The 17,564-nt window shown below is 27.8% G+C and overlaps 2 protein-coding genes across 3 annotated transcripts in view; one reads left to right on the top strand and one right to left on the bottom strand.

Moving 5' to 3' along the window:
* LOC129969545 (uncharacterized) overlaps nucleotides 1–668 on the top strand; it is a 51,234-nt gene extending 50,566 nt beyond the window's left edge. For both annotated transcript variants that reach the window (XM_056084163.1, XM_056084164.1), the window contains exon 8: nucleotides 438–668. In XM_056084163.1, coding sequence (XP_055940138.1) covers nucleotides 438–621 — 184 coding nt within the window. In that variant the 3' untranslated portion in view covers nucleotides 622–668. The remainder of the gene's footprint in view (nucleotides 1–437) is intronic.
* Nucleotides 669–4,392: 3,724 nt separating this feature from the next.
* LOC129969152 (protein C1orf43 homolog) lies at nucleotides 4,393–10,052 on the bottom strand. The gene is made up of 8 exons (XM_056083579.1): nucleotides 9,925–10,052; nucleotides 9,599–9,813; nucleotides 8,495–8,596; nucleotides 7,013–7,130; nucleotides 6,520–6,573; nucleotides 5,422–5,585; nucleotides 5,045–5,103; nucleotides 4,393–4,627 (listed from the first exon to the last, which is right to left on the bottom strand). The coding sequence occupies exons 2-8, from the start codon at nucleotides 9,653–9,655 to the stop codon at nucleotides 4,456–4,458; spliced, it is 726 nt and encodes a 241-aa protein (XP_055939554.1). The 5' UTR covers nucleotides 9,656–9,813; nucleotides 9,925–10,052; the 3' UTR covers nucleotides 4,393–4,455.
* Between the last annotated feature and the right edge of the window lie 7,512 nt (nucleotides 10,053–17,564).

Raw genomic sequence — 17,564 nt, 5'->3', positions numbered from 1 at the left:
TGGACCTCGTAATCTTGAATCGCGATCAGATGACGAGGACGACACCTGAACTGGCATCCCTCTCTCCAAACTTTCATACCACACCAGCAGGTGAACGTTTGGCCCGACAGATTTAGTGTGCACCAGACCTACTTATACGAAGTTTCTTCGGTGGAATTGGGTCTCGAACTTGAAACATCCGGTTTTGGAGCCGAGACTTTACCATCAGGCCACCGCGGCCCTTTTGATGTTCGAACGAGAGAAATTGGCATTGCCTAAAATCCTCTCCAGAGCTTAATTCGGCCCAGCATAAACAAGATTTAAATAAGATAGAAGCACTGAAGAAACCGTAAATGAGTTTTCGTAATTCATTCAAGGATTCTGATGCACAAAGAGTCCTTGATATGTAAGGAAGATTAGGCTGTTTCGACACTTATATATATTTTCCCCCTCTGCAGGAGTTCCAGGGGCGTGATGCATATGAAGATCGTCCAGCTGGCCAACGGAAAATATGTGATAAAGCAGCAGGGGCAAACTTTCGACTCGATTCCGCAGCTGGTTCAGTATTTCAGCACGCACATCCTCAGCATCCATGACATGAGCGTCTATCTTTCGCATCCCGTCATAGAGAAGCTGCTCTGAGAACAAGTCCTTGTTAACTATTATTAAAGATTTTATATTTCGTTTTAGTATTTGTATCTTTATTTTTTTTACCTTCTCATGCAAAGGGAAAGTATTGTAATCATAAAAAAAAAAAAAACATGAACTCAAGGTCTAGACTAATCTCCACGTTTCTGCCTTCTGCGAGATCAAAAAGCACATTTTTAAATATATGTCTATCTATTTATGAATACGATAGCTCAAAAACGCTTTGAGATAGACGGATCAAATTTGGTATGTATTACATAAAATTTTCAGATTTCTACCAACTTTTAAACAAAATTCAAAGGAAATTTGTCTACCAGACTGTTTGAGCAAACAATAACTAAAAAATATAAAGATATAGATGAAAAAATTTTGATACACGTATTTAACTTAAGTGTAGATTTGTAGCAAATTTTGAACCAAATCGTCAAGTAATAAAAGTTTGTTTGTCGTCCTTTCATATGCATATAACACGACAGCTCAAAAACGCATACACACAGATAAATGAAATTTGATACACAGTTTTACCGTCTAATATATAGATATTTATGAAACTATCAATCCAAAAATAATCAATATGAAAATTCACCTATATAATATTTCCTGAATCTATATAATAAAATATAGATTGTATTTAGAGAGCGCTAATGCTGCTACAATTAAAGCACAAACGAACTTAACCAAATTAGAAGAATTATTAGAAATAAATATTAAGTTTACAGCCAAAGAATCAAAAAGAAAGATATAATGAACCTGGCCTGAAGACTTTCTCAAGCGTCACCCTCAGGCAAGGATTAAAACCAGGGATTTTTTCTCTGATGGGTCTGACTTTCGTCCAACAAACTGACCCCTTGTGACCCGAAAATCCCAGGAAATTGAGGTTTTGGAGATAAAATTAATATCACAAAATTAAAGATAATTATACAATAACAAATAAAATCATTTCCTAGTTTTTTAAACCAAATAAGAACGCAGTAAATCAAACAACAAAAGATCATGAAAATAGAACCAAACTCATTTAAATAAGAAAGCAAAACACTTACCAATTGAAAGTACAATTCCAAACTACAGTGTGAGGGGGGAAAAAAGTTTGTTAGTGCAATGGCATTTCGTTGAATTAAACTAAATTTAATTTTTCCGCGTTTAAAGCTATATATGCCTATCACGTTTCGTCATAATGCATCGTCATCATAATTGAAGCACCATCTATTGAGTAAAATTCAAAGTGAATAAACTGGAGGAAGTCAGAAATTAGATAAACTTTCTCTTATTAAAACTTCTATATTGCAAAAGTTTTGGGGGACATTCATTAGTAGTTAAGTTTTTGTTGCTAAAATATAAGAAATTTTATTAATTACAAATTCTTTTAATCCTTTTAAATTGTGAGAATATCAAATTTTTGAAAATTTTAGAGTTTAAATTAGAATGATAATTACTAAGTTTAATTATTTTAAAGTTAAATTCATCCCTTTTATCATAAATACCTATTAAAGTTTTTCCATTAGAAATTTCTATATTTAAATCTAAATAGTTAACTTTAAGTTGATTTTCGTTTGTTTGAGTTAAAACTAAATCTTTTGGGTAACAATTAATAACAACATTAGGATTATCCAAGTTTAAAAAATTAAGTCATCGATATATCACCAGCCTTTTATTAAGTTGTGTTTAGTTATTTCTTTCTCATTATAATGCAGGAAAATATTGGCTAAAGCACTTGAAAAAGCTGTTCCCATTGGAATTCCCTTTACTTGTTTATAAAAATTATAAAAACATAAATAATATAATAAATTTATAAAAACATAATTTTCTTTAATATTAAATTTACATAACTCTAGCCAATTACTTTTTGTAATAATATCTCTATTTAAATATTCGTCATGTTCAATAATACAGACATCTATTAATTTGTCATGAGGTAGATTAGTGTACAAATTTTCAAAATTATAATTATTAAGCTTATTAACATTATTATCTTTTAGAAAATCCCACATATCTTTGTTACTATTGATTATAAAGTTATCTTCATCTTTAATTTTATCTAGGATAATTTTTAAGTATTTAAAGAAATGTTTTCTCGTATAGTAATTGTAATTGCCGGTGCTACAAGTTACGAATCTAAATTTTATTGGGTTTTTATGAAATTTTACTGTTGGGAACAAGTAAGGACAGTTTAAAGAGCAAGTCTTAATTTTTTTTTTTTTTTTTTTTTTTTTTTTTTTTTGGCAAAAGCTAGCATTCTTTTATCCAATTCCTTTTTCCCGGAACTAATTAATTTGTAAGTCGAATTAGAATTACATTCATTAATTAGAAGTTCTTTATAATAATATTTACAAATTAAACCGAAATTATTTGTCAATTTATCTATTACTGTAATAATAAACCTCTCTTTCAAATTTTTTATTTCTTTTTTCAATGATTTGTTAAAATAAATTCCTCGTTCTTTAGTTCTAAGGTTATCTGCATTAAATTTTGTTTTAATTTCTTCTCAAATCCTTACTTTCTATTCTCTGAAAGCTTCTGGAGGCCAATAGTATTTCCTAGATAATTTAGAAATAGAAATATCCGAATCTTGTTCGATAGAAATTAAGATTTTTTTAATGTTTACTTTTTCTCTCAATCTAAATTTTGTTCCCCTTTCCTCTCTTAAAGAGTTGGAATCTATAATTTTCAAATTCCCTGTTATAATATGTCCTTTGTCAGCATCTATATAATCTTTATAAATTTCTTTGTTATAATTACAATCTGTTTTGTTTATCTTATTTAAATTTTTGCTATAGTAATTATAGTTACAGATTCTTTTCCTTAAAGTTGCTGAATAACTAAATGCTATTGAAACCATTGCATTATCCTTTAAAGGAAAAAAATCTTTACTGTGCATAATTTTAGGTAACTTTAGGTTTTCGAAGCAAATATCAAAAGATCTCACAACACAGTACTCTTTATTTAAATTACTTTTATTTTTAAGTAGTAAATCGTTTTTTCCTATATTAAGCTTGAATTTGATTAAATCTAAAATTATGAATTTAGTGAAAGAATTTTCAAATTTTAAATCTTCAAATTTGTTATTAATAAACCATCTAATTTTATTTTTCCTAAAACCAAAAAGATATTTCTTAATTTTAAGAATGTTCTCATTATTATGTTCCAAATTACAAAAATTCCTCAGATATTATATCAAAATTGCCGCCTCTACCATTTCCTCTCTTAAATCTCTTACTTTTGTTTTCCTTATCTAGAAAGTCTTTAAAGATGTTAAGTTTGTTATAAATACAAATGTTATCCAAATCTGCATAACCTTCTCCATTTAACTTACTATTAAGTCCATAAGAAAACAATGTTTTTAAATTTCATATATAAATATTTTCCAAGTCTAATCTTCTGTTTAAATCAATAATATTATCTTCCAGAATGTAAATATTAATATTACCAAAATTATGACATTGGAAGTGTAGTAGCTCATAGTCAAAAGACTCATTTTTAATAAAGTTTTTAATAGCAGAGATGTATGGCCATTTATTCGTTTATTTAGTTCAGTACTAGTTTCTCCTTGACTTTAGGAAGATTTATCAGAATCATGACTGATTTTTTAAAAATAATTACTATTATTTTATCATTGTGTATTACATATTTAGAAAACTAAAAAAAATCAAACATGTAATAATATATTCCATCATACATTTAATTTCTTTAAAAATATGAACTGTTTTTTTATTTGGAAGATAAAAAACAGTTTTGATTGTATGATTAATAAAAAAAATATTAAGCAAATGCGAATGCTGCAAAAATATATTTTTATATAAACTGTACAAAAGTATATGAAAAATAATGAAGCTAAACAGTAGTTTCGTGGGTAATTTTTCTGCTACTACAATGGTTGTTGACAGAAGAATAAGATTTGATGAGGAGAGGTTTTGAACTTTCATCCACTTGTTCCACTTCATCAGAATTTGCGGCTTTTGATATGTTAACAGGCTTTTCCGACTTCTTGGGGGTTCGAGTGACACTAATAAATCACAAATTAACTAATTAGAGATTAATTAATATAGAGTGTGGATGTAATAAGAACAAAAATTAAAGAAAATTAATGCCCAAAAGTCAACTAAAAATCTAGAAGCAAAGTTTAAATAAAATAAATTAGCAGGCAATTAAATTCTGAAATTATTAAAATAATGTATTGTCATCTGAGCACTCATCCATAAAAAATTTCAATTTCAGTATATTAGGTAGCGAGTGAGAAATTAATTGCACAATTCCATCTTCACAAAATGAAGAAAAAAAAATATTAATAATAATAATAAGAGCAGTAAAAAAAATCTATTTCAAATTCCCAATGCAATGAATTTGTTACTAGATTATAAAATTAAAAATCATATAAAAAAATTAAACCATTTATTTTTTCAAAAAAAAAAACAACACTTACTCATCTTTAATGATTTGCAGAAGTTCAGAAAATTGGCAATAATGGTCATATGTGAATTCCTAAAATGAAAATAATAAGAATCTTATTAAAAATTGATTGATTGAAAAAGAATTCTAGGTCAAAACTGTCAACAAAATTAAATAAATAAAATTATAAAAATAAAATAACATCACAAGCAGATGAAATACACAGACTAATTAAATACATAATGATTAGAATTTCAAGTATTCATATTTGATTTCAGAGTATGAAGTGAAATTTAATGCAATAGATTAATTTTCTAATTAATACATTCAACTTAATTCACATAAGGAAACCACAAAATTCCATTACTAAACAAAAAATAAGAAAGATTAAGTTTTCAAATGAATACTAACTTCTGGTTGATATCTGGCATGCTCATACAATTGTAGAAATTTATATAAAACTTGTATGCTTAAGTTACGGAAGAGATTATTTTTGTGCAACCTCACAAAATACTGCATGACATCTTCCAGAATATGGCGTGATCTTGTAATATTTTCAGCTTTCAGAAATTTACCTATGAAAAAAAGTGATTTATAGTGAAAAATGAAAGAAAAGCAGAAAAGATATATACCAATTCATTAAAGCATTTTTTTTTTTTAATATTATGACACAGATATGTAAAGAAGAAACAGGATTTATAAGTTAACATTACAGCATTCTAAGTAATCTACAGCATTCTTCTTAATCATTCTAAGCATCATTTATATTAAAAAATTATTTGCAACCTTCATCCAACCTGAATTCAACTAATTAATAGTAAATTAAACAAACTAAATATACAAATATTTAGCGTAAGAATAAATTGACAAACCAATGACACCATGTTTACAATGAGATTTCAATAAAAAAAAGAGAGAAAGAGAGTGAAATTTTTCTTGCAATAAGACAAAACTGTTATTAAGGGGGTTTTTTTTTATTGATATTTTCCTTCTACAGAAATAGAATTTAGAATTTGACATTGTTCCAACTAGTTTTACATTCCTTAACCAGTTGTACATTCCATCTCTCTTTTTCTTTTTTTTTTTTTTTTGAAAAAAAAAATAGTAATAAGTAACTAAAAACAAATTCTGACTGCATGGTACCTAATGAAAATTTCTACCTACATGTTAAAATTATTAAAAAAATTCCAGCTGTATGTTTTAGTTTCACGGATTAAAAAATTACTTTTAACATGACATGGTAAAATATGATAACAAAACATGTTAGAAATACTTGGAAAGTATTATCCAAAATTTCCCCAATATAACCTAATAAATATACACAGTTCAAATTTTACTAACCAAATAACAATTAATCATGCTAAAATAAATTTTTTAAATAAATAAGTAATAATGAGAAAACATTTTTATTTGAAAAAAATTGTAAAAAAAAAAAAAAAAAAGTCATAATGCAAACAATTTTTAAACACAATTATTTCTAGAAATTGAAAGAAATGAAAATGGACTTACATAATTCATGTACGTCATCCACAACTTTCATGCGATAAATATGTGGAGGTGAAACTGAAAAGAAAAAAAAAGCATGTAATTAATTTCTAATCATCATAAAATAAAATTCTGGAAGCAACATATAGACAAAGTAATATAATGGGCAATGTTTTTTACATAACATAGATCTGATTTTTAAAAATAAATAATGGAAACTTTTTAAAATGTACTTCTAACATCATTTTCAGCCAGTTTTTGCATATTGACAACATGAAAGATATTTACTTAATATTAATTTTAAGCAAAAAAAAATCCAAAATAATTTTTTCAGATAATTTCAATGAATATGAACAAACCCATATCCCCATATAAAAACACCGAAAAAATTTTATGTGAGAAAAACACTATTTGCTGTGCTAATAATGCTCTTAGATATAAATGAAAATCAATACATAAATTATTACAGATAAATTATTACATAAAAAAATTAAGAACAGTAGAATAGCATACTTACGATTAGAAACTAAATTTTCATCTTCAAACAGCAATTTCATGTTGGCACTTAACTGAGTAGGTTCACATCTGATATAATCAATAACATCCAATCTTCTTTCTATTTCTTTACATAAAGACTAAAAATAAGAAATTTTAAAATAAAAACCTTTTAAGAAAAGAAACAAGCAGAATTAAAAAAATATAATAACAATAAAATTTCATTTTAGAAGTTAATCTCATTTGTGTAAACCAGAAGTTTTCAAATGTTCATTATCTGAATATCTCATTTGATTATGGAACCTAAATTGTTTCTTCTTCTCAGTTATTTAAATCAAAGCAAAAATGATTATTATATTCAAAGCATCTTATAATATTATATCTAAAGCATATATTTATTCATTTTCCTAAAATTTTTCAGAATTATTACAAATAAAAAAATTGTTGAAGTTGTATCCAATTTGAAGGCATGTTTTTTTACAGCTACATTATACATAGTATATCAAAATAATTATTTATTAGTAAAGATAAACATATTTTTCTATAAATTGTACCAATTACTTCAAAAAACAGCTGCCTGACTTGTTAATAATTTTGCTTGGAGGCTACTTTCATACAAAATTACTTATGAAAGAAAATGGAAAAGTTTAGACATTAAAAGAATCAGAATAAAAGGAAAGAATTAATCAAGGGTTTAAATAAGAAAGTTATCATTAATTAAAGTTACTGCATTAGACCCATGCAACTTTTAATATGATGAATGTACATATCAAGCAAAAACTCTATTTTATAAATTTGGTGTGCTTGCTTATTATGTAAAATAAATTTTATAAAATGGCATTTACACTAATTTCAAAAATTTAGAAAATAATGATAAAAGTGTGATTTAATAATATGCAGACCTACAAAGGATAACACATATATATAAAAAAAAGCTGTTGATTAGAAAAGAAGGTTCTTCATCCTCCTATCAATACAATAATGCTTATGTTTTTAATATATATACAAATATACATACTTTTAATAATTCATTATTAATTTTTCACATAAAATTGAAAACTTTCATTAATTTTGTTTTAAATTTGTTGTAGAATTTGCAGTAGAAGCATTTTCTCCTCATCTAACAAATATATTCATCATACTTGATTGCATTTAAAAACTTCATGATAAGTAATGAAGAAAGGTAAGTTTAAATTCATGAAAGGTAAGTTTAAATTTGGACATCAACAAGAATGAATTAATTTCACATTTATTCTTCCATAATAAATTTTCAATGTTTACAGTTTCTTCTCAAATAAGTGGTTATTTTTACCAAATAGATGAATACATCTTTAGAAATGTGTGTGCATCAATTATTAAAATATTAAAAGAACAGCTTACAAAAATTAAGTTGTTGAATAATTAATATTGCTATCTTTTATAAAAATTTATATTTATATAAAAAAAAGAAGTTGGATGTATGTGTGCATGCATAGATATAATACTTAACATAAGATTACATTACCTTAGATGATCCAGCACCAATTGGATAATGAGGCCTATGTCGGTTTTTCAAAGCAAACCTTGTAATTTGACGTTTAGCAAATATAAATAGGAGAATGAAAGTCTACAAGAAAAATACTTATTAAAAAAAATAAAGAATAAAGGCATTTCTATCATATGATTTTTAATAAAATAAACATCTAAGCCTGATGTATGTATGTATGTATACATCAATGTATACATTGATCAAATTATCAATAGAAAAAAATACAATTATAAATTTTAATTTAACTTTATTTTAACATCTCATCCTTTTTTTAATTTATAATTTTAATCTAATATTAGGATGGACATTGTTATATACTTGAAATAATTTTAAGCTGTAATGCATGTTCATGACCAAAATCATTACTTCAATGCATTTTAAAGAAAAATGTTGAATAGTGTGAAATAAACACTTTTGATTATATTAAACTTGGAAATGTTAATAAAAATGGAATATTAACAAAATATTAATAATAAAATGAAAGCTTCATTTGTAATATTTCATTCAGTAAATGTGTTATTTTAATTTACTTGAAATATGCACCCTTAATCACAATTGATTCTTATAATCTTAAATTTAGAATTATCTGTATTCAGTAATGATTCTTATAATTTAATAAGGGTTTTAGGGTATTATCTGTAAGTAATTAAAAGTTTCTAACTACTAAGTTATTTTAGCATTAATTATATAATTAATTTAATCAGAAAAATGTAGATGACAACATAATTAGATGCGATTAAAAAGTAAGTTGAATTATTAAAATGTTAAACATTTTGTAGCATAGAATCAGAGTTTCTACAAACGGATTCTTACTCCTTACAAATTCATATTTAGGAAAAAAAAAATTTATTTAAAAAAATTTCAGAAATTTAAAAATAGCATGATAATTTTTAAATATTAAAGACAAAGAGAAACGTTTTCGTTTTTTTATGCCCCCCCCCGAAATTTGTTCTGAAAAGTCAACTGTCAAAAACGTTATCATATTTTTAATTTTAAAGTGGTTCGTAAGGTTACTTAAGATTCATATAAAAAATGATAATTATTTCATTTTAAAATATTTAACTAAAATAGAAAACATACCAAACTTCCCAAACCAATGAAAAGGATGATAGCGATTCCTGACAGCTGGTTACCCATCAACTTACGTGATAAAAACTACGATAGGCACATAAAGTAATTTTAAAAGTTATAATCATAGTTAAGTCATTGACAACCCATATCCTTTCGAAAATGTTGGCATAATGCAGCTGACAATTACGTTAACTCGCTTCTTCTAGATATCAAGAATTGAAGTCCTGCCAAAGAATCACATGGATTAAAGATTGAGAAAAATACTAAAAATAGTTTAATTACAAAATAAGTATATTGCGGGAAAAAAACGCATCAATCCCAAAAATATTTATTACTCTTTGAAACTATTCACTATCAATTCATTTCCATCAACGAACCCGAAATGTCAAATTTTTTTTGTTTGTTTACAAAGAGAAAATGCATTTCAGTGTTACTTCAGTTGGCGTATTTTGAGCCGCCCACATTTCCGGTTTCCGGATCACACAGGAAATGTAAAAAAAAAGAAGAAAAAGAAAGAAAAAAAATGTAATGCTTTTTATGTTTTTTAGCAAAATATCATAGATTAAATAGATTTTCAACTAGACTATCAAAATTAGGTTTAGTCTGACACCAAGATAAACTCTTTCAGGTATACGTAATATTTACTTTCCTCAATATAATCATGCAATAAATACCACGTGACATATGTTTAAAAAATATATCGCCTAATTCTTTTAGAATCAATGGCACATTTTTTGAAAGATAAAATGGATGTGGTGTAAGATAACATGCAGATGCAGATGCTAATAACATACAATAACATTTTCTATATAATAATAACGTCACATAAAGGACCCTTGGGAAAACTGCGATATAGATGCATAATCCACGATTTTTTGAATAACAAAAAATTTTGCTATTTTTATTTTTAAATATTTGTTCCAAATATCTGTTATTTCAATCATATTATTAATATAAAATTATTACTTAGTATTAAATATAAAATTTATTAATTGGAATTAATACTTAATTTACTAATTTAAGTAACTTGTGATTGAATTAATTTATGTATTTCAGCTTACTTCTTAAATTTGATGTTTTTCAAAACTATTTAGTTAATTTTTTTATTGGAGTAAACCATTTTCTGAAAATTTTCAATTAAATATATATGTCATTTCTTTAAAATGTTTACTTTAGTTCTATATTCTACCAATAGATGGCGCCAGCAGTAAACAAAATATATGCAAAGTCATGTCACAAGCAATTAAAAATGATTTGTATGGAATAGTGCATCATCAAATGCGAATATCGGAAAGTCAAGGTCACTTTCATGAAGTGGAGCGGCGGCTTCACATTGTCCAGTGAAGTCACCACTCCGATAAATTTCAGTGATATGCAATTCAATGATACGATAATTCCAAGAAAAACCGGTCCCTTCGCTTTTCAACCCATTCAGATTTCTCCTTTTCTGTTTTGTTCGAGAGCTTCCATTGGACGTATCGACTGTTACTTTCTATTGTGATCCAAAATCTGCAATCGAAATATCACCAGTAAGATCGTATCAAGGATTTGAATCACACCCCTCTTTGAAAAGTATTAATTACTGGTATTTGTGACTTTATGATATTGGTTACGTAATAACAGCTCGTAAAATATTCGTCATTCCTAAACTGCGAGCGTTTTTACTTTTTATTTTCTCGAACACGAAACATAGCGAAAGTAATGTAGTCGTCAAAGATTAGAATTCCACGTTTTGTCTCATTTCCTTGTTTCAAATCTTTCAGAGTTCGAAAAACATTTTTTTTTCTTTTCTTTTAAAAATATCTGTCTGTGTGTGACAAGGATAATTTAAAAACGCTTTGAGCTACAAGAATGAAATTTGGTATACAAGCTTAAAGCCAAATTTATAGATTTCTGACAAATTACGAGCAATATCCGTTCAGAGGAATCCTGTCTGTCCGTTTGTACGAATATAAGTTAACATAATAACTACAAAACGAAAAGAGCTGGACGTTAAATTTGGTACACAGATTTAACATCTATATTGTAGATATTTATCAAATCTTAAGCCAATCCAACAACGGGTTGAACGTCTGTCATTCTATACTTTCAGAAACATTTTCAGAAACAACAAGAGGAAAACAAACAAAAAGATAACAAAAAGGTAGTAACTTAAGTAGATCCAATTTGGTATGGAATCTTATGACTATAAGTGTAGTTGTGTGTCATTTTTTTTTCTCAATCGCTTGAGAAAGTAGCGTCTAAAACACAGATTATATTTTCGTATATTTTTACCCCATATTAAGAAATAATCACCAAGGATAACATGATAGATTCTGCAAAAATGCTTAATTCAGACCAATGATTAATATTTCGTAATCATTGTACGTCGTACGAGCTGTTCACTTGTATAATATCTTTATTATACTAGAAAGTTTAGGAAGATCACTCTGGCTGGTTTATTAATGCTATGCTGGTATGTTTCTTCTCACCAATGGTAGTTATAGGTAAAATAGAGTTGTTGTTTTTTAAATTTAGAATAATTGGTAATTACTATAAATTCTGGAAAGAAGTATTTGCATGTATGCTTAGGAAAACTAAACCAATTTATCTCATGAAATTTGGTTCACAGATAATCCTGATGGTGACTCAATGCCTTTGATTTTCAAAATTCTTTCACTTATAATGTCTGTTACTTATACTAACACAAACATGGCTCTTATATAAGTAAGACCCGTTCTTTATATAAGTATAGATAAAGGCGCAATGTCTTGACGAATGGTTTGCATTTACAGCTATGAAATTTGGCTCACAAATAATTCTCACTTCAATGACTCAATATATTTGGAAGCCTAAATTTAAAAAAATTGTTTCAACAATTTTTTTTATTAATATTTTATTTTAGGTGAATTTTTCTTGCAAATTTGTCCATAAGTAACATTTTTAATAATAGTTAAAAAAATTAAAATCGACACTTAACGAATTTACTGAATTTTCAGGCAGTTTTTTGAAAATAGTCGATTTTCTTTTCTTTAAACGTTTAAGAATTAAAATTTAAATGCCTACTTTCAACTTTCTAATTGATATCTTTTTCAAATTTTCTGAGGTAATAACTTGAGCATTTCTACTCTATTTGAAATATTTTTCATTGCAACACACATGCTATCTATCTTACTAAAGTATTGAAGAATTTGCTCCATCTTAGACCTGCAAACTATCATTTTAACATCTGGGTTTAGATAATGTTTTGTTCTTTAGGTCTAAATACTAAAAAAATGAGTCGTACTTTGATAGGCCAAATTCTAATATTAAATCATTGAATTCCCCTTTCAGATTTATTTCGCATTCACTTCTGCGATTTTAATTCAGAATTCTTCGTTTGACGAAAAAATATTAGACAATGATTTGAAAACTGGTTTAGGAATACTTTCAGTGTGAAATCAAACAAAACGACCGATATTGGTTGTCTTGGCTGATTCCTAGCCAGGCATTGCAATTAGTGTGGAGTATGGGGGGCATTTCCCTAACGAGCACATACCATGTACTCCTTTTTTGCAAAAAATAGATCTTCTACACAAGAAAAATCAGAAAGCAGTTTTTTTTACTAGTTATCCATTTATTCGAATCTAGCCACTCCTTATTTTTATACAATTTCCAATAAGCAATTCCATATCACAATTATGAATATTTCTTAAAGACAATAAAAATTATTTTCTTCATAAACTACTAATTTCACAAGAAACTGGCTGGGTTTCAGCGTGATCGTTAAAATAAATTTACTCTGCTTTTCCTCGAGAGCTACTTATCGCTCAAACACCACGTGAACATCTCCTTTTATTGACTGCTAAGCAAACAAAAAATCTTTTCTGCATAACTTTCAAGATATTGGGAATGCACTGCCATCTGGGGTTAGGAAGGGGAACTAATCCCGACAATTAGTTTTTTCTTAGCGATTAAAGTTTTTCGTATTCACAAGATAAAAATAACAACCATCGTAATGGTTAATGTTTTGATTCCTACTAAATTACAAACTTTCCTTTTGCATTTTTTTCCCATTATTACCTTTCTAACCTTCAAATAGAGCCAAGGTTCATCTTAGTCGATGTATGTATTTAGTAATATTTGATTTGGACAATCGACATTGGAGTATTATATTTATATTAATATTAATAATAAAATGGTTCTAAATCAATTTTGTATTTGTGATGACGCTCTACAGATCAGATAGTATAACTGAAAACTACCAAAATTGATGTAAATAAACCATTTTAGAGGACCGGAATGTTCCCTTCGGAGTGATTCCTTTTTAAAAATTTTAATTAGAATTTTAATCAATTAAAAATAAAGAAGGATTTTGGTATTTCTCCGTTATAACTTCGGAAAATATTATTGAATAAAAATACAGATAACAGTATTTTAAAATTCCAAAAAATTATATTTGTATTATTAATCTAATTAAAAAAACATTTTTATGCAATAATAGCAATAAAACTTTTTGAATGAAATTCAAACCTTTTATATTGTTCCCTCAAATATTTAAGCAAATGATTTTCTAAAAAAGTTTATGTTTTATCACATAATAATTTTATTTTCTGTTTATTATAAAGAAAAATATGTGTTTGTATGTGTGTGTAAGTTGATATTCTACACATACACATTCTTAAGAATATTTCAATGAAATCATGAGCATCAAATTATGCATAAGTTATTAATTAGAATTAAATATAAAATTTATTAATTTTAATTAGTACTTAATTTACTAATTTAAATAACATGTGATTGAATTAATTTATCTATTTCAGCTTACTTCTTAAATTTGATTTTTTTTTTCAAAATTCTTATTATTTGATTTTTTTCAAATTTATTTAATTTCTTTATTGGATTAAACCATTTCCTGAAAAATTGAATTAAATATATATGCCATGCCTTTAGAATAGTAGTTTAGAATAGAACTTTAATTCTATATTCTACCAATAGATGGCGCCAATAGTAAATCAAAGTTGTGTCACAAGCAATTAAAAAAATTTGTATGGAATAGGGCAGCGTCAAATGCGAATATCAGAAAGTCAAGGTCACTCTCATGAAGTGGAGCGGCTACTTCACACTTTCCAGTGAAGTCACCGCTTCGATAAATTTCAGTGATATGCAATTCAACGATACGATAATTCAAAGAATAACGATCCGTTTACTTTTCAACCCATTCACAGATTTCTCCTTTTCTGTTTTATTCGAGAGCTTCCATTGGACAGATCGTATCAATTGTTGCTTTCTATTGTGATCCAAAACCTGCAATCGAAATATCACCAGTAAAATCGTATCAAGGATTTGAATCACACCGCTCTTTGAAAAGAATTGATCACTGGTATTTGTGACTTTATGACATTGGTTACGTAATAACCGCTCGTAAAATATTCGTCATCCCTAGCTTATGGTCCATAGAACTGTTGAAAGGAACTGATTATGCTGGGAACCTTTTCACAGGAAATATGTGTCTCTTGCTATCTGATCTTGTTGCTGTAGAAACCCATCTAGGCTGGAGTATTATGGGAAAAATTAAAGGTTGATGTCGACAAAAAGTTTTCCCCGTCTCTTTCAGTTGAAAATTATGGCATTTCAGATTTATAGAAATTAGAAACCATTGGAATTATAGATACCTGTAAAACGAAAATTTCCAAGGAATTGGAAAAGGATATTTTTGATTAATTTTCCAGAAAAGTAAAAGATTGGAAAAAATGGAAGATATGCGATTAAATTTCCCTGGTTTCGAAATTTAGACGAATTACCTAGCAAAACAGATATCGTTGGAAAAAGCTTCATTTTTGCTAGCAAGAAGCTGATTAAAAAGAATTAGTTTGAAATCTACGATTCTGTTTTTAAAGAATGGCAGAAGGGAGGTTTTATAAAAGGGTCTTTTGAAAGTCCTGATCTTCGCCACCGAGAAGTGTGAGAAATTAATTTTACACAACAAAAGTTCGATCAGTCTTCGACGTTTCTTGCAAATAGTGAGATAATTTATTACTAAATAATTTCTTGATGAAAGAACCAAATCTGTTAGAGATGATACCATCAGAAATTTATGATTTCTAGACAAGAAAGTTGATGTTGTGTAGACATAACTCCTCCCTCTCCCACGCTTTTTTTTTTTTTTTTTTTTTTTAGATATCTGTTGTCAATGGAGATTGAAAGTATTTGAAATTTCTGTAGTGGAAGAATGAAAATCGAAATTCAAAAAAAAAAAAAAAAAAAAAAAAAAAATTATCAGCACACAAGAGTAGTTTCTGGATTGAATCGTAGTCCATTTAGCTTTCGTCTTGAAGAACTGCTATGAAGTTGAAGAATTAATTCTACATTGACGTGTCTACGTTACGTGTCACTTCTGTAGATTTAGATCTAGAACTACAGCAATTCATTGAAGATATCAATTGCTAAGTTGATCTTACAGGCTGAAAATTCACTAGTGAAGCAAATTCATCAAACATCCAAAATTCCAAACCAACTCATGATTTAGGCCTTTGGGGTAATAAATCCGAAGACGTGCTTTTCTGGGATACTTCGACAATGGTAGCACCAACAGAAGTGACGTGGTATTATCATTCGCCAATAGAATTTTTTATTCAATTGGTTCACTTATCTTGTCTCATTGTGTTCTAAAATATTGTTACAAGAAATAAAAAATGAATAGGGCTTCGAATATATCAACGGACATAAAAAAATTTCTTAAGTGGTTAGACGATATAAAAATGTTGCATCTTGTGAAAATTCTACGACGAATTTTTGGTAGTTTTAATGCGGACTTAAATTTACATATATTTTGCAAAACTAATGGTCTCTAACATATAATAGTTGTAAATATCAGATATCATACAGTTCATAATACCATCGTCCAACTATTGGCCACTAATTCCAGAATATCTCCCCTGAAAACCCAATACTATTTCAAGAATGGAACTTCTTGCCTGTTGCATTGGCTCTAAATTTGTTAAATATGTAAAAGAGAACTTGAAGCTCGGAAATATAAAACTATGTTTTGGGATTGACTTCTCTACCACCCTTCAATGGATTAAAAGAAACGAATCTTGGAATATATTTGTTCGAAATAGAGTGGAAATTCGAATATTCTCAGATATTGACAAATAGAGGCTAGGATACTTAAACCCCGCATATCTGCCATCACGTGGATGCTCTGTGCTTAAATTACTAAGTTGAAAATGGTGGGAGGACCTTTATGTCTAGGTTCGCATGAAAGTTTATGGCCGAAATCTGACTGCCTTATAAATGAAGGAATTTTCTCAGGAGAAAAGTGTGACAAATCAATCAATCTTGCAAATAGCTGTTTTGGTACTGCAAACTTTTTCTCTCGGTTTTCTAGCTATTCTAAAATCATTAAAATCTTGAGATGGATAATTTCATAATTCTAAACCTGTTAAAAGGATGAAGAAGAAAAGGAAATTAAAAGTATCGGAAATAAATGTAGCAGAGAACAAAGTTGTTCAGATGATACAGAAAGGAACGTTCATAGAGAAATCAGTTAAAGGGTTGAAGACCTTTAGAGACTAAGTGGGTGTTTTGAGAATGAAAACAAAGCTCACCGAGGAAAACGAATTAAGGAATTTTAGATATCCAATGCTTCTGCCTGGTAAACACCGGCTGACATAATTTCTGATGTGAAATGCTCATCTGTACCCATCTTCAGTACAGATTCTGCTATCGAAATTGGGAGAGAAATTCTGGATTCTAAATGGAAGGAGATCCGTTCGAAGAATAAAATGTAAAATGCAAGAGATACCATGGCAGTAATGTAGAAATCGAACCAGCCAGCTTGCTTATCGATAGAATCAAGGAAAATGCTACTTTGGAAGTAAGTGGAATTTATTTTGCCAAGTTCTTATATTGAAAGGAGGTGAAAAAATTTTAGTATTTCTTTTTCCCTGTGTTATGTACCAGGTAATATATTTCTGTCTATTAATGCCCTCCTCCTCTGCCCAAGACGGTTCAT

This window comes from Argiope bruennichi, chromosome 5, assembly GCF_947563725.1.
Source record: "Argiope bruennichi chromosome 5, qqArgBrue1.1, whole genome shotgun sequence".
In the NCBI taxonomy this organism is placed as follows: Eukaryota; Metazoa; Arthropoda; class Arachnida; order Araneae; family Araneidae; genus Argiope; species Argiope bruennichi.
Note: the sequence above shows the minus strand (reverse complement) of the source record. Positions and strands in the feature narration are given on the sequence as shown.

Excerpts from the sequence above, each read along its gene's own strand:
- LOC129969152 (XM_056083579.1), bottom strand. The coding sequence starts at position 9,655 with ATGGGTAACCAGCTGTCAGGAATCGCTATCATCCTTTTCATTGGTTTG. Across the intron at positions 7,131-8,494 it reads TTGGTGCTGGATCATCTAAG|TCTTTATGTAAAGAAATAGA; the intron begins GTAATGTAATCT and ends TCTTATTTTTAG. Across the intron at positions 6,574-7,012 it reads TGAAAATTTAGTTTCTAATC|TTTCACCTCCACATATTTAT; the intron begins GTAAGTATGCTA and ends TTTTCTTTTCAG.